We start from the raw sequence: 17,564 nt of genomic DNA on the forward strand, positions 1-17,564 counted from the left end.
ACATCGGGGGGCAAGTCCCTCGGGGGGGACTGAGAGTGCTCCCACCCCATCCCTGCACCCTGAGCCGAGCCCCGGAGTCCCGTATTAGGGGACCAGATGCCACATAAGTTTCTGCACCAAATGGAACCACAGCTAGCCGTGGCCGCTTGGGGAAAGACAGCCACACTCCCTGTGCCCTTCTTTTTCCTTTTCCTCTATTTTTGCCAACCCCGGGGGTGGTGAGAGACCCTGGTGTTTGAAGCACTCACTTTAGGGAGAACCTTCTGCAAGGGCCTTGGAAATGGCAGAACTCCTTGGCACTCCTGGGCCATCGGTGGCGAGTCCTTGGTGCTCCTCTGTTGCTCCAAATCCCACCATGGCTCACATATCTAGACAGCGGCCTCCACATTTTTTTTTTTTTTTTGAGACAGGGTCTCACTTTGTTGCCCAGGCTAGAGTGAGTGCCGTGGCGTCAGCCTAGCTCACAGCAACCTCAAACTCCTGGGCTCAAGTGATCCTCCTGCCTCAGCCTCCCGAGTAGCTGGGACTACAGGCATGCGCCACCATACCCAGCCAATTTTTTCTATATATATTTGTTGGCCAATTAATTTCTTTCTATTCATAGTAGAGACGGGGGTCTCGCTCTTGCTCAGGCTGGTTTTGAACTCCTGACCTCGGGCAATCCGCCCGCCTCGGCCTCCCGGAGTGCTAGGATTACAGGCGTGAGCCACCGCGCCCGGCCCACATTTTTTTCACATAGCACTTTTATAGTTAAAAGCATTTGTGCCATATACTCATGCTTATTTTTAAATTATGTACATGTGCTACAGAGATAAGATGTAATATTTTACCTAACGTACAACATTTTGCATAATACGCAGTATTTTACGTAAACATAACCTGTGAATATTAATTTATAAAAGGCGAGGATGGCACAAATACAATTTACGTGGATCTTTAATTGTGGGAGGCTTCATAGTAGTCTCAGCTTATGCTTCCATGCACATATCAAGGTTAATGTTGGCCGGGCGCGGTGGCTCACGCCTGTAATCCCAGCACTCTGGGAGGCCGAGGCGGGAGGATCGCTCAAGGTCAGGAGTTCGAAACCAGCCTGAGCAAGAGCGAGACCCCCGTCTCTACTATAAATAGAAGGAAATTAATTGGCCAACTAATATATATAGAAAAAATTAGCCGGGCACGGTGGCGCATGCCTGTAGTCCCAGCTACTCGGGAGGCTGAGGCAGGAGGATCGCTGGAGCCCGGGAGTCTGAGGTTGCTGTGAGCGAGGCTGACGCCACGGCACTCACTCTAGCCTGGGCGACAGAGTGAAACTCTGCCTCAAAAAAAAAAAAAAAAAAAAGGTTAATGTCAGTGCATCCAAATCTGTGCTCCTGACGATTTTGAGGTTTGGAGGGCTGACATCTACCCCAGCTGTTCCAGCCATCAATTGCTGCTGTAACAAATAACCTCAAAAGTTAGTGGATAAAAGCAACAATGTTAATTTTGCTTATGAATCATCAATTTGAGCAGGGCTTGGCAAGGTCAGCTGGCCTCTTCCACTCGAAGGCTGGGGGGCTGGGGTCCGCTGAAGGCCCAATGTGCTCTGGCTGGTGGGTGGACCTCGGCGGGGGCTGGGCTGGAACGCCCGCGCACCGGCGCCTCCGTGTGACTGCTGGGCTTCCCCACAACATGGCCGCCGGCTTCCAAGAGCCAGAACCAGGTGGAGGCTGTACCGCCTTTAACTGCAGCCTTGGAAGTCACATAATGCCACTCTATCTTAGTCACAGCCTGCCCCCCCCTCGTTTTCTTGCTTACTCCATGGTCCTATGTTTTGTTCTAAAAAATTTATTTATTTATTTTTAAATTTTCTTAATATTTTATATTTTCTTTTTTAATTATTATAATTTTTATCTTTAAAAAATACATCTATTGTGATGAAACTAAAAACCTTATTTTTTCTTTTCTTTTTTTTTTTCCTTTTAGTTCATCATACTATGGAGATACAGATATTGTTAGGGTTACAAATATTGCCCCTGCCCCCTTGCCTCCCCTGGATATGTCCAATCACCCAGTGGTGTGCACCACGCCCCTTTCCTCCTCCACTCTCCCGCCTGCCCACCACCCGATAAAAAGGTTTTGTTTTTTTTTTGACATTTTGGTTACATTGGAAACTGAAAACTTTAAAGTGTTAGATTTTACCTTCAAGTTTATGATCCATCTCAACTCAATGTTTGTATATGGTCTGAGGTAGGTCAAGGTTAAATTTTTTTTTTTTCTTTGAGAGTATCCAGTTGCTTCAGCACACTTTGTTGAATAGATTCACCTTTCCCCCAGACTGCAGAGCGTATGTAGAGAATCAATTGACTAAATATGTGTGGGGCTATCTATCTCTGGACTCTGTTTTGTTGTGAAATTAGGTAGTGAGTCCTTTAACTTTTCCCCGCCCCCCCCCCCCAATTTTCAACTTATTCAAGGTCACTCTTGTAATTTCTATATAGGTTTTAGATTCAGGCTGTGAGTTTCTGTGAAAATCTTATTGGGATTTAGGTTAGGATCAATATACAGATTTATAGATTAATTTGGGGAGAATAAACATTGTAATCGTTTTGAGTCTTATCCATGAACATGGTATAGCTCCAAATTTATTTTAAAAAAATTATTTTAAAAATTTGTTGTATTTTTCAATGTAAAAGTCTTGCACACATTTATTACATTTATTTCTAGTTATTTTATGGTTTTTGATGCTATTATAAATATTATTGTTTTGAAAATGTCACATTCCAATTATTCGCTGATAGCACGTGGGAGTATAATTGATTTTTAATAGATTGAACTTGTCCCCTACATTTGCTATATTCATTTATTAGTTCTAGTAGTTTGTAGATTTTTTTGAGTTTCTATGTACACAATCAGGTGGCCCGAAAGAAGACAGTTTGAAGAAATCTTTATGGCTTTATTTCTTTTTCTTATCTACTGGTTAGAACCTCCCATGCAATGTTAAATATAAATGATGAGAGCAGGCATTCTTGTCTTCTCCCCAGTCTTAGAGGGGGAAGAATTCAGTCTTTCACCATTACGTTTGATGTTAGATGTATGTTTTTTTGTATGTATTATTTATTATATTGAAGAATTTTCCTTCTGTGTGTAGTTTGTTGAGTCTTTTTTTTTATTTTACGATTGCTGGGTATTGAACGTTGTCAAATGCTTTCCCAGTGTCTACTGAGATAACCTCTTGCTTCTCTCTTTCCTTCTGCCACTATCCTGCGTTATACTAATAGACTTTTCAAATACCAAATGGCAAATCCCGCTTGTACTCTTGAAGTAAACCTCGCTTGGTCATGATGATCTTTCTTATACACGATGGGACATTTCACTATTCTTTTTCTGCAGGGTTTTTTTTTACGGCTGTGTTGATGAGGAATGCGGGTCTCTAATTTTATCCTCTTCTAAAATCCTTGTTGGGTTTCGCTATCAGGGTCTCTCTGGTTTTATCAAAGGAGCCAGCCAGTGTTTCTGTCTTGCCTTCACGAATCTGTGTGAGACTGGCGTTATTTTCTTTCTCGTGCAGTTGAAAGAATTTAGCGGCCAAGAGGTCAGGCCTTTGACCCGAAGCCGCGTCCGCCGAGGACCCTGGCCAGAGCGGCCCGGACCTCCCTGTTCCTCAGGCTGTAGATGAGGGGGTTGAGTGTGGGGGTGATGAGGCTGTAGAAGAGAGAGGCCACGTTGTCCCGCCGCGGGCTGTGGTAGGGGCCCGGCACCATGTACACGAACACGGCGGCCCCGTAGAAGAGCCCCACCGCCGCGAGGTGCGAGGAGCACGTGGCGAAGGCTTTGTGCCGGGCCTCGGCCGAGCGCATGTGAACCACGGCCGCCAGCACGCGCCCGTAGGACGCCGCGATGAGCGAGCTGGGCACCAGCAAAATCAGCACCCCGGAGGCGGACAGCGCCCGCTCGTAGGCTGAGGTGTCCGCGCAGGACAGCCTGAGGAGGGCCGGCACCTCGCAGAAGAAGTGGTCCACGGCGCGCGAGGCGCAGTAGGGGAAGTGCAGGGTGGCGGCCGTCTGGACGCAGGCCACCAGCGCGCCCGAGAGCCAGGACGCGGCCACCATGAGCAGGCAGACCTGGCGCCTCATGAGCACGGCGTAGCGCAGCGGGCGGCACACGGCCACGTAGCGGTCGTAGGACATGAGGGACAGCAGGACGACTTCGGAGACGCCCATCAGCATCAGGAAGAACATCTGAGCCGCGCACACCCCCAGGGAGATGGAGCCCCCGCCCTGCAGGAAGTCGGCTGCCATCTTGGGGATGGTGACCAGCAGGAACCCAGCGTCCAGCAGGGACAGCTGGCTGAGCAGGAGGTACATGGGCGTGTGCAGCTTGGGCTGCGTGCCGATCAAGAAGAGCAGGACGCCGTTGCCCAGCAGGCCCGCGCCGAACGTGGCGGCCACCAGGGAGAACAGGGCCAGGTGTGGCCCCGTGTGGCTGAAGAGCCCCGCGAGAATGAAATCTGTGGCCGTGGACCGATTCGATCCCTCCATCCTCCTCTGGGAGGCGTCGTCCACCTGCGGGAAGAACAGCGCATGTGGCCGGGGGTCTCCTCGGGTTAGTTTCATCTTTCACGCGGACTTCGACTGTTCCACGGTGGCTGCCTGGGGTCCCTGCTGCAGAAAGGGTCTGAGCAGCTCAGGCTCAGTGAGAGAGAGAGAAAAAAAATAAATGCCGTGATTGGTCCTTATGTCTGCTCTGGTCGGGAGATGGGGAACGGTGACATCATGTCCTGTTTTGCCATTTCTGACTATAAGCCTTTCCTCCCCCACTCCAGAAACACGCTCCTACAAACGCCTGGAGTTAAACCGTCTGGCCCCAGGCTGGAAAAGACACACAGGACAGCCCAAGTGAAAGGCCAGAATTCAGCCCACCCCGGGTTCTCTGGGGCCAAAGCCAAGGTGAGATTCTGTGGAGTCTGGAATAAGACGTAGGGAGACCTTGCCCAGGATAATAAGGGGGGATGAGGCTGGGTTTTAAAAACTTAAGTCTAGAACCACGAGGAAGGGCTTGTTTCCAAATTATCGTGGGAGGAGGAGGGCAGAGCCGAAGTCTGCGATGAGGCACAGGTGGGATGACGTTTAGGACGTGGACCCAGGGACATGTGAGTGGCTGAGGCCGGAACGCCTAAGTCCCTGTGCGGTGCCGGGCGTGAGAAGCCGTCCGGAGCATCAGCCATCTGTGGGAGGGTTGGTTTTGTAGGGTGGGAGCGGAGGACATTGCGCTTGGCACGTACGAAGTACCCAACAAAACCAGCTGCGTGAATGCGGTGGACAAGAACGACGGCCGATGACATGATGGATCAGAGGCGATGGCCTGACCTAGCAAAGGATATTTGATGTTCTGACTCTCAGCCTCACCTTCCAATGAGCAAACTCCTACCGTCCTGAAATGCCATTGGCACAGGTCGCTTCCAACGCTGAGAACTTCTGGAGGCAAGGGGCCTGTCCTGCCATCGTTAGCGGGGAGAGACAGAGGAGAATAGAGAGATGGAAGGAGAAGCTGGCTTTTCCAGACCAGGAGGGTCGAGCCTGGATGGGTGCGGTAGAGGCCGGCTTTGCCAGATGCCCAAAGAAGTTGGGCCACCTGAAAACCAGGAAGGGTCCCTGTTGGGTGGGTGACTACTCAAGGTCCTCTGGTGCCCACCTCGGTGATGCTCCTTACCTTGGACATCTTTTAGGTTCTCCAACTTGATTCTCTCTAATCGTGAATCTTGGTGAAGATGTTTGTCCTTTGCCTATCCTCTGCCTGCCACCTCTAGCTCTAGCTCTTTCCCTTGCTCACCTTCACGTCACACTGTAGCTGGCATTTAAGGCTTTCTTGTTTTTTTGAGATGGAGTCTCACTCCATTGCCCAGGCTAGAGTGCCGTGGCATCAGCCTCGCTCACAGCAACCTCAAACTCCTGGGCTCGAGCGATCCTCCTGCCTCAGCCTTCCGGGTAGCTGGGACTACGGGCACGCACCATGATGCCCAGGTAATTTTTCTATTTTTTTAGCAGAGACAGGGTCTCACTCTTGCTCAGGTTGGTCTCAAACTCCTGAGCTCTAGCGATCCTCCTGCCTCGGCCTCCCAGAGTGCTAGGGTGACAGGCGTGAGCCACCGTGCCTGGCCTTAAGGATTTCTTAAATTACTATGCATCCTGATTGTTGTCCCCAACTATTCATTCATTCAGTGACAGTTAATTGTCACTGAATGAGCTCCTCCTTAGTGCAAGTCGCCGAAGGAGGCAGAAGGAACACGGTAGTGAAAAAGATGAATGAGGTCACACTTCCATGCACGAGGCTCAGAGTCTCATTGCAGAGAGAGAGAGAGAGAGAGAGAGAGAGAGAGAGAGAGAGAGAGAGAGAAGAAAGAAATAAACCATATACTTTTTAAATAGAAAGAAATGTAAAAAACATAAACAGAATGACCGTCTAGGAACCCCTCGTTGGGGACAATATCTCTGGATGGCATGGTTCAGGGAGGTTTTTCTGGACAGGTACGTGCTGCTGTCGAAATCTGACAAACTGCTATGAGAAGGGGAGGGAAGCCCTAACTAGCCCACCTCACCTGTGCATGGAATGAGACAGGCCAGTCGTGGTTCTGCCGAACAAAACCTTCTACAAGAGTGAAACCTGCCCAACTGTAGCGCGTAGAGCTTCAGGAGGCCGAGTCTGTCTTGTGCAATTAACAGCGGGAGGGCTGGAAGTACAAAGAAGCCTGAGCACGGCCTGCAAAGCACTCAGAGTCTGGCAGGGATGCAAGGAGCTAAGCAAACCAGTTCAGGACCGTATGAAAAGAGAAGCAACAGAGACATATACACGATGCTGTGAGTTCCCCGAGAGGTCTAGAGCCCAATTTTGCCTGGGGGGGGGGGAGGGGTGCAGGTGGTTACAAAAAAAAAAAAAAGTCACACAAAAGCAGACCTTTCAGCTGAGTATTGAAAACCAGCGGGAACAATTTTCTGGGCAGATAGAGCAATCAAAGTCATTCTCCCAAGAAGGAAGATGGTGAGTATGGATTGTTTGACATGTCGTTAAAAGAATACACTCTGGGCTTAAGCAGCAAGATCCGAATGTCAACTTAGCCGCGTCCTGCTTGTGGCTTTGGGCATTATTCAACCTTCCTGGGGCTCGCTTCCCAAACTGTACGTGGGGCTAAACAACACCATCCTTGCAGGAGTCACTGTGAAGATGAAATGAGATAACGAATTAAAGAACTTAGCACAACGACCCGCATATGTTGGTGAGGATGCGGAGAGAGGGGAACACTCCTCCACTGCTGCTGGGACTGCAAACTAGCTCAACCTCTGTGGAAAGCAACATGGAGATGCCTTACAGCGATGCAAGGAGATCTACCGTTTGATCCGGCAACCCCATTCCCGGGCATGTACCCAAAGGAACAAAAGGCATCCTATAAAAACGACACCTGCACTCGAACGTTTACAGCAGCACGATTCACAACTGCAAAGTTGTGGAAACAACCCAGGTGCCCATCAATACACGAGTGGATTAATAAAACGTGGCGTATGTAGACCAGGGAGTACTATTCAGCTATAAGAAACAACGGCGATCTAGCACGTATGGTAGTTTCTCGATTTAAGTCCAGAACCGTTCTTTATATTGTGAAGGAAATGCAAACATCGAAAGGGTTGGCCGTGTGACTCCTGATAGCCCTTTGTGTGGTAAGGTGCAGCAAGCCTGGAGCTCAGCTGGGTGCCTGGTGTTTGGCGAGACCGCTCGGCACTCCTGCCGCCTGTTCTCGCTGACGGCATTTCACCGTCCTAACGCCGGTCCGGTGCGCGGCAAACGCGGACCGAAGCCAGCTCATGCTCAGTCAAGCTCTCCTGGGATGGCAGTTCTTCTCTTTGTGCCCCGACTCGGTGCTCCCAGCCAGGGGCGATTTTCCCTCCTTCTCCCCTCCAAGGGGACATCGGCACTCTCTGGAGACATTTCTGGTCATCACAGCCAGGGGGACGCTGCCAGCACCGAGAGGCCGAGACCGGGAAGGCTGCTCTACATGCGGCCAAGCACAGGGCAGCCCCATGGCCAACGATGATCTGACCTCAAATGTCAACAGTGCCACGGTCAAAGGACTTTTCGTGGAAGCCCGTCAGCCCCTTTCTGATATCGGATGGAGCCTCTGAGCAGTCTCTTGGGCCCACTGACTTGGCGTTCCTGCAGAGGGGAGCTCCATGTCACATGAAAGACTAGAGAGTTCTCTGGGGAAACTGCACCTCCATCTCTGTTTGTTTTTTTTTTTTTTGAGACAGAGTCTCGCTCTGTTGCCCAGGCTAGAGTGAGTGCCGTGGCGTCAGCCTAGCTCACAGCAACCTCAAACTCCTGGGCTCCAGCAATCCTCCTGCCTCAGCCTCCCGAGTAGCTGGGACTACAGGCGTGCGCCACCACGCCCGGCTAATTTTTGTATATATATTAGTTGGCCAATTAATTTCTTTCTATTTATATTAGAGACGGGGTCTCGCTCTTGCTCAGGCTGGTTTCGAACTCCTGGCCTCGAGCGATCCTCCCGCCTCGGCCTCCCAGAGTGCTAGGATGACAGGCGTGAGCCGCCGCGCCGGCCCCCATCTACATTTTAAAGGCGCTGCTAACCGAACCAAGCTCGGCTTACCTCGTGGAGGAGTTTCACCGCCCCGCACCTCCGCCTGGAGGAGGGCTCGTTCTTTAATCCTCACCCTCCGAGGCCAGCCCACGGCCGGGCGTTCCTTCCGGACCGCGACAAAGGATTTTCAAGCGGACGAGAGACTCGCTTCTTCTCTTTGGACACCTGTCCCCACTCCCATCCTTAAAGGCAAAAAGGGAAGTTGGCGACTGTTAGGCTTTCACCGTAGACCACGGTCCACGTTACGGTCATGCAGGGCCGATGGGTTTCAGCTGGGGGGTTTCTGAACCGTGGCATAGTTGACATTACAGCCTGGACAAGTCTACGTATTTCAGTCATTAAGTTTCACCTGATGCTCAGCAGCAGGTGCCATCATCGTGCGTGTTGTGCGGATGAGGGGACGGGGAGTCCCGGGAGGCAGAGGGACTGGTCGATCTCAGTTGAATGATGTCCTCCGGTCCCCTCAAATCACGCGCACCTGCAAAGCAAAAAAATGTGGCCTCGTCTGGCAATGGTGCCTTTGCAAACGCAGTCAGTTAAGATCTGGAGACGAAATCCTCCTGCAGTCCGTGTGTGCCCTGAAGCTAGTACCCGGTGTCCTTATCGGAAGAGGAGGGGACACAGAGAGAGAAAGCAAAGCAGACCACGGGAAAACAGAGGCAGAGGTTATCAGGGTGATGCGTCTACAAGCCCAGAAACACCTGGAGCCAGCAGGAGCCGGGAGAGGGCCGTGGAAAGGATTGTCCCCCCGAAACTGCAGAATGGGTCCACTCTGCCTGTCCCAGCCTGCCGGCCTTCAGAACGGGGAGAGAATACATCTTAGGCTCCCCCCCAGTTATCTTAGGCTCCCCCCAGTCTGTGGTACTTTGTTATGGCGGGAAACTAAGGCACCAGCCCACGATCGCCCGGAGAACGAGTGAGAGAATCAATTTATACTTAGCTTTTTTTTTTTTTAATTAATTTTTTTTTCTAAAGATGGGGTCTTGCTACGTCGTCCAGGCTGACCTACAACTCTGGGACTCACACAATTCTGCCACCTCGGCCTCCCAAAGTGCTGGGATTACAGGTGTGAGCCACCGTGCCTGGCCAGGAAATAAAATTTTCAACGACAGCGGATGTCAGTCCGGAGTTCCTGCTCCCTCCTTCCCCGTCTCGCTTTCCGCCACCAGACCTGCAATGGACCGCGAAGGGCCCGATTGCCCAGGGACACTTCAGTCCTCTGGCTCCCGTCCCGTTGTGTTCAGCTCCCGAGTTTCGCGATCGTCTTCCTCCCTCGCCTGGGGCTGATGCTGCCTCCCCGGACATGGGGTGCACGGTCTCGCTGATGCCTTTGCTCTGCCGCCCCCACCCCGGCCACTCGCCCAGCTCTGGCCCGGTGCTCTTCTCAGCTGCTGGCTGAGCTGACAGCGCGACCGCTTCTCAGGCTCCATCTGGAGGAGATGCCGTGCGGGCCGGCTCCTTCCGGTTCGCCTCCGAGAAGTGTTGATCGGCCAGGGACTCTGCGGCGAGCACCCCACCCCGCCGGCCCTGGCATACTGCGCCCCCTGGCTTTGGAGACAATCTGGGACGCCCTCAATGTCTTCCTGGTGGAAGCCCCCCTTCTTCCTCTCGCACACGTCACCCCGTGTCTCCCGGCCTCGCCTTCCCTTCCAGACATGCAGGCCGCCCCTCCGTTCACGATGCATCTACAGTGAAGCGCATTCCGCTAAGCGCTGGCGTTCAGGGCCTCCTGCAAGCAGCTCCTTGAATGGCACTGCGATCCCCTCGTGTCATCGTTTGCTGTGGGCCTGGGACGTGTTATTCCTTTAGGAAATTTTTTTTTTTTTTTTTTTTAGACAGAGTCTCGCTTTATTGCCCAGGCTAGAGTGAGTGCCATGGCGTCAGCCTCGCTCACAGCAACCTCAAACTCCTGGGCTCAAGCGATCCTCCTGCCTCAGCCTCCCGAGTAGCTGGGACTACAGGCATGCACCACCATGCCCGGCTAATTTTTTCTATATATATTAGTTGGCCAATTAATTTCTTTCTATTTATAGTAGAGACGGGGGTCTCGCTCTTGCTCAGGCTGGTTTAGAACTCCTGACCTCGAGCAATCTGCCCGCCTTGGCCTCCCAGCGTGCTAGGATTACAGGCGTGAGCCCCTTTAGGACATTTTTAGGGAAAGACGCTTCCCTGTGCTAACCTCGCCTTCCCCAGGCGGGCGGGCAGGCAGGGCTGCACGGAGACAGACCTTGGACTTGGCCGAGCCTGGCTGGATCACTTCTTCATGTTAAATCCACTCCCTGGAACCTTAGGACGAAGAGCCCCAAACCCTTCCTTTTTCCATTTTCTTCATTGCTGCTTGCATTGCAGACCTGGCGCCCTTGGCTAAAAATGAGAGGTGGGAGGAGAAGATTCAGCGTGAGTTGTCCTTCCTGTTGCCAACAACGCCGTCCCGACATCCTCTGTCCGTGACGGAGCCCCTTGTCCATAAGGCACAGGAAACCGAGGGCCCACGGAAAAGGTTTACCTTCTTTTACATTCAGGAGCAAAAAGATGGCTCTATGCAGCTTGGAGTCTGTAAGTACCTTTCTACGAACAGCCAGGTGTAAAATGCAATTTTTAGTATTATCGTTTTGGAGGAAGGGGCCCCTGGAGGTAGGAGCGTCTCCCCAGCCCCTGAAAGTCACACTGCAGTTGTCTCTTTGTCTGTCTCTGCTAGTTTAGCAACAACAATAATAAGAATAAAAGAGTTCCTTGACAGCCCAGCTCACAACACATTTCCCCCTCTTTTTGGGCGGGGGGTGCGCGTGTCTATTTAACCCTCTGCCCCATGAGGCACAAGCACACCATCAGCATTTGCTCAGTGAGTGAAATCCGGGCGGGAAGTACCTCATGTGGTGACAGGGTCTCAGGTGACAAAGGAATTGACTGGCAGAGCCAGAAGCTGAATCTCCCTCCGACCGACTCCAAGCCACGTAATTCTCTCTACTCTCTGGCAGTTGCACCGAGCTTGGGGTCTTACTGTTCTGGCCCTCCAAGGTAATCTGTTTTTTCTTTTCTTTGAGATAGTGTCTCACTCTGTTGCCCGGGCTAGAGTGCCGTGGCGTCAGCCTCACTCACAGCAACCTCAGACTCCTGGGTTCAAGCGATCCTCCTGCCTCAGCCTCCCGAGTAGCTGGGACTACAGGCATGGGCCACCACGCCCGGCTAATTTTTTCTCTATATATTTTTAGTTGTCCAGACAATTGCTTTGTATTGTTAGTAGAGACAGGGTCTCGCTCTTGCTCAGGCTGGTCTTGAACTCCTCACCTTGAGCGATCCTCCCGCCTCGGCCTCCCAGAGTGCCAGGATTACAGGCGTGAGCCGCCGCGGCCAGGCCAGGTAATCTGAGTTGATGTTTGAAAACAGCTTCAGGGACTCGTTGTTTCTGGCTTCCCTCCACCCCCTCCCGGAGGGCAGCCGAAGGAGTCTCGGCGATCTGCCAGGCGCCACGCCCTAGTCTAACCTCCCAGCGGTTGCCCAGAGCTGGAAGCGACCCCACTCCGGCCGCTGCCACGGAATTCACAGACCTTAGAAAGGCGACCTCCTCCGAGGACTTGGCTAGATGCTCCGATGCCCGCCTGGGAGGTGGGGGAGATCCGAGAGGCCGATAGAGTCTCCCCCGCCCAAATGCCTGCAGACTCTCAAAGCCCGCATGAGCGGGGCACGCCCGCCAAACCTCCCGCCCCTCCGGCGTTGCCCGCCGGCCGCATCTCTGCTGGCACCGCGCCTCGATGCTAGCGAGCCCCCCAGCCCTGGGCTCCCTGGCTCCCGCTGCTGCCTTGCCAGGGCCCCGGAGACCTCCCCTGTCCCCACCCGGGACGCGCCTCGATCGCCCGGATCCCGGGATGCCTCCTCCGCCCGACCTCCCTGGATTCCGGCGGCTTCCCCTAACGAATCCGCCCTCGTCTATAAGGCCTCTGACAGAATTCTCCAAGGAGGGGCACTCCGGAGGACAAGGTTGCATCACGAAGCTCCTTTTCCGCCTCCCCTTTCTGTCAGAGAGAAAATTAGCAGCCGGGGGACCTGGAGCGTTTGGGACCGGGACGATCCCCGGGGGAGAGCAGAGGGCGTTTTCCAGCCCCGGGTGCCAGGAGGGCGGCGGGGCGCTGCGGTGGGTAACCGAACGTTCCCGAAAAGCTACAGCCAGACAATTGTGTCGGATAACCAAGCAGCCTGCATTTGTCCTCTCCTGAGACAAGGGGATGCGAAAATATTGTCTTTTTTTTTTTTTTTTTAACATGGACAGATATGCATGCGATGTTGCCTTTTTAAAATGCTTCATTATTATGGGCGCAGAAGAGTTGTGTGTCTTTATAGCATCTATGTGATGTTGCTGGGTTTTTTTGTTTTGTATTTTTTTGAGACAGAGTCTCGCTCTGTTGCCCGGGCTAGAGTGAGTGCCGTGGCGTCAGCCTCGCTCACGGCAACCTCCAACTCCTGGGCTCCAGCGATCCTCCTGCCTCAGCCTCCCGAGTAGCTGGGACTACAGGCATGCGCCACCATGCCCGGCTAATTTTTCCTCTCTACATATTTTTTAGTTGGCCAATTAATTTCTTTCTATTTATAGTAGAGATGGGGTCTCGCTCTTGCTCAGGCTGGTCTTGAACTCCGGACCTTGAGCGACCCTCCCGCCTCAGCCTCCCAGAGTACTAGGATGACAGGCGTGAGCCACCGCTCCCGGCCTCTTTTAGTTATTTTAAAACACATCCTGACTTGTTGCTGATCATGGTCACTTCGTTGTGCTATCAAATATTATCCATTCTGTCCGACTACCTACCTATAGCTTCGCACCCATTAGCCATCCCCTCCCCGCCGCCCCTCCCTGCCAGCCTTCCCTGCCCCTGGTGACCGCCATACCCCTCGCCGTCCCCACGAGATGGGTCGTCTCTGATGTTTAGCGCCCGCGCGTGGGCGAGCGCCTGCGAGATCCGTCTCCGCGTGCTCCGCTCCGAGCTGTCAGTCTCGGTCCGCGGAGAATCTCTTCTGGGTGAAACGATGAAGTTGGAGGAGAAGCCAGGAAATAACCTAGTCTTTCGATTCCACCTGCTGTTCTCGGGTAATTTCTTTCCCTAACCCGTATTCCCTGAACTCACAGACCCGAGGTCAAGCGACAGGAGCGGAGGCTGGGTGTCCTGGTGAGGACTGAACTCTTAATTTTTTGCTAAAAACTCCTTCCTAAGGAGGCCAGCTGGGTTAGGCTGGCAAATGGTAAGGAGGCCAGCAGGGTTAGGCTGACAAACAGTAAATTCCCACTAAGCGGCTTTTGTTAACCAAACGAAGCAGTGGTTTGCTTCCTGACCTGATTCTGGTATGGCATTAACATCACCTAAAAGATAAGAAGCCCCAGTCTTAACTCAAGCATCCTGGCAGATGCCTATTCTTAAATTTAAACCATCTTAAAACATCCTAGCAGGCGCCTATTGTAAATTGAAAGTGTCCTCCTGTCTGGACCTCCCAGAGTGCTCATACCCTTATCTTAAAGTAAGCATATCCTTTCTGGTCTTCTAGATGAAGACTAACTCTCTCAGCCAATTGCCAGCCAAAGAATCTTTAAACCCACCTATAACCTGTAAGCCCCCGCTTCGAGATGTCCCACCTTTTTGGGCCAAACCAATGTATGCCTCTCATGTATTGATTTGTGACTTTGCCTGTAACCCCTGTCTCTCTGAAAATGTATAAAACTGAACTGTAACCCAGCCGCAGCGAGTCCACTTGCCCAAGGCCTCTTGGCAGTGGCTCCGGGTCATGGTCCTCAAATTTGGCTCAGAATAAATCTCTTTAAAATTATTTTACAGAGTTTGGCTTTTTTTCCGTCGACACTGGTGAGACGGGGACCGGCGTGGTGAGGAGGAGTATGGGTTCAAACGAAGGTCTCCAAATGACGCGGGAGGTGGTGGAGAATCCGGCCCAAACCAGCTAGAGCCGACAGGGTGCTGGAAAAGGACCTCGCGTCTCCCCACTGCTCACTATGCCCTGCTCAGGAGGCGACAGTGTGCGGGTGTGGGTTAGTGTGTGTGGGGCTGTGGGCACGTGTGTGGAGAGCATGCGACTGTGCATGTGAGTGTGATGGCGTGCGCGTGTGTGGGCTTGCGAGTGTGTGTGTGTGCGCGTGTACTCACGCTGAGTAGGTTCTCATATGTGTCTACACAAACATCAACGTGCACGTGACGGATTTGCCAGGGGTCCCATCCCCTGGGGGAATGTGGCATTTGGCTCCAGGCGTGGGCAGGGCCAGGGGACCACGAGGGAGGGAGGGAGCGGCACCCTGGGGCAGCGTCACCGCAGTGTCACCACGCCCGGGGGGTTGGGGGTGGGGCAGGCAGTGGAGGGTCCTGGGACCCAGACAGAGTGAGGGCACCTGCACGAGGACGGCAGAGGACAGACCTCAGTCCCCTGTCCCCTCTGGGCTCCTCTGGATGTGCCCAGGGACCGAAGCGCCACCTCCCGACCTGGCAGCAGGGGCAGCAGCAGGTGTGCGCTCCTGCAGCGGCTCAGCCCAGAGGGGTGGGCGCCCAGGGACCCCAGGGGTCCCCCGCAGAGGGGCTCAGTCGGCGCCCCGCCCCGGGTGGTCCCTTCGGGGGCTGGTTTGTGACTCCGCTGCGGGGCACGGACTGCAGCAGCCGCCCTGGCCGAGAGTGGGGCTCGGTCTCCTCTCCGCTTCCCCCACCGCCCCGCGGGAAGTTGCCCCACACCTCTGTTGATCGCAGAGCAACTGAGGAAGGAAGTGAGAGCAAGGACACTTGGTGTCACCTGTGCCTCACGCTTGCCTAACCGGCTGTGGGACTGGAGCAAGTGGCTTCCCCGCTGTGAACCCCGGACTCCTCTTCTGTAATGAAGGGCGCAGGGGCGGGACGGTCAGCAGCGGTCACGGCGATGGCGATGAGAAGCGCCGACCCGGCCCTGACTCTGCCTCGTGGGTTCACCCTCGCCGTCCCCTGCGATTGCCACACGGTCCTGGGAGGCGGGCGCTGCGGAAATGCCCGTTTGCAGCCCTGAAGGGGCTCGGCGGGGGGCGAGGGGACGTGGTGTGAGGCCGGGCAGTGGGGGCGCCGTGCGACTGTGGGCGGTCACCTAAGTATTTCTCGGGATCGATTCCTCGTTTGTAGAATAAAAGAACAATGGTGAATATACTTAAAGGGCTCAGGCTCGGCCACTTGTGCTGGCAGAGGGTGGTGGCCGCCGTCCCTGCTCTAGGCTGCCTGCCCGCCCCGGGCACATAGTAGGTCTGCAGTGAGCTGAGCCCCTCTGGCCCCCGGGGGCTCTTTCCTGTGCGTCTCCAGGGCCCTGCCCGGTCTGCCACACTCTGGATTTGCCCCCTGACCTTGGCGTGGGAGGGGCTCCCAGCGGGAAGGGGCTCCCTCGGTGCGGGGGAGGGGATGAGGTCGCCCCGCCCGCCGGGTGCGCTGGGACCAGCTTCCCGAGTCCCCCGGCCAGTCGAGCTGGATGCGGCAGGGGTGGCGGGGCAGGGGGAGGTTTGGGCTCCTCGTTGCGCCCACGTCAGGAGAACCGTCCCCTCCCTCACCTGAGACCACCCACAGGGCAGGTCTGCACAGGATCGGGGGAGGTCGGAGGGAGCACGGGATTCCTGGGTGGAGCGCCCAGGCCGTGGGAGGAGGAGGCAGGTGGTGACACAGGGGCCTCAGGATATGTCCCCTCTGGGGCCACCGCATCACCTGAGTTTCCACCATTATGAATGTCTCCGGATCAGCAGGGCTTTGGCTGCCACGAGGGGTGATGCAACAGCGCGGCCGAGGGACAGGGTTTGGGCCTGATGGTCTGATAGACCTCGGCTCCCCTGAGCTCTGCAGCGTGGCTAGAGGCTCGCCCTCTCTGAGCCTCAGTGTTTTCTTCTGTTGAATGGGCATCTGCCCTCCTCCGGATGCTGTCACTTGGGTCTCTCCACCGAAGTGTTTTCTTCTGTTGAATGGGCATCTGCCCTCCTCTGGATGCTGTCACTTGGGTCTCTCCACCGATCGGCGGGGCTCTGGCCCGGAGAGCTGAGGGGAGGGCGGCGGGAAGGCTTGGCAGTGTGACCCAGGCGAGCACCTGACACGAAGCAGGTGAACTTTGCATAGAGCACCCGGCACGCAGTAGGTGCACTTTATGCCGAGCGCTTGGCACGCAGTGGGCACACTTTATGTAGAGTATTTGGCACACAGTGGGTGCATATTATGTGGCATGCCTGGCACAAAGTAGATGCATTTGATTTAGCATAGCTGGCACACAGTAGGCATGCTTCACCTCAAGTACTTTGCACAGAGTAGGTTGATTTTATGTAGAGCACAGGACGCACAGAAGAAGATTTTATGTAGAGCACCGGCACACAGTAGGCACGTGTTATGTACAGTACCTGGCACACAGTGAGTACACTTTATATAGAGTACCCAGCACACAGTAGGCGCACATTATGTAGCATAACTAGGCACACAGTAGGTGCACAGAATGTAGTGTACACGGCACACAGTAGGTATACTTATGTCAAGTACTGTGAACATTGTAAGTTTACTTTATGTAGAGCATGTGGCGCATAGTAGGTACATTTTATGTTCCATACTTGGCTCACAGTAGGTGCATATTACGTAGTGTACCTGGTGCACAGTACGCACGCATGCCCTAGGTCCAGTATGTTTGCACATTGTATGTTTACGTTTGTAGAGCCCCTTGCACACGGCAGACAGGATTTATATAGAACACCTGACACATAGTAGGCACACTTTATGTATAGCGATTGTCACACAGTAGGCACACTTTATGTATAGCGATTGTCACACAGTAGGCACACTTTATGTATAGCGATTGTCACACAGTAGGCACACTTTGTGAAGAGCACATAGTAAATATAAAGATTTACATGGATGACCTGGCACAGGGTAAATGCACGTTATATAGTGCGCCTGGCACACACTAGGTGCCACTTACG

General features: G+C 53.7%; 1 protein-coding gene across 1 annotated transcript; it reads right to left on the reverse strand.

Moving 5' to 3' along the window:
* Window positions 1-3,572: 3,572 nt before the first annotated feature.
* LOC105867906 (olfactory receptor 2Z1-like) lies at window positions 3,573-4,517 on the reverse strand. The gene has a single exon (XM_076001231.1). The coding sequence runs from the start codon at window positions 4,515-4,517 to the stop codon at window positions 3,573-3,575; it is 945 nt and encodes a 314-aa protein (XP_075857346.1).
* Window positions 4,518-17,564: the final 13,047 nt, after the last annotated feature.

This window comes from Microcebus murinus, chromosome 4, assembly GCF_040939455.1.
Source record: "Microcebus murinus isolate Inina chromosome 4, M.murinus_Inina_mat1.0, whole genome shotgun sequence".
Lineage (NCBI taxonomy): Eukaryota > Metazoa > Chordata > Mammalia > Primates > Cheirogaleidae > Microcebus > Microcebus murinus.

What these genes read in the sequence shown, in the direction of transcription:
- LOC105867906 (XM_076001231.1), bottom strand. Translation starts at nt 4,517, where the DNA reads ATGGAGGGATCGAATCGGTCCACGGCCACAGATTTCATTCTCGCGGGG.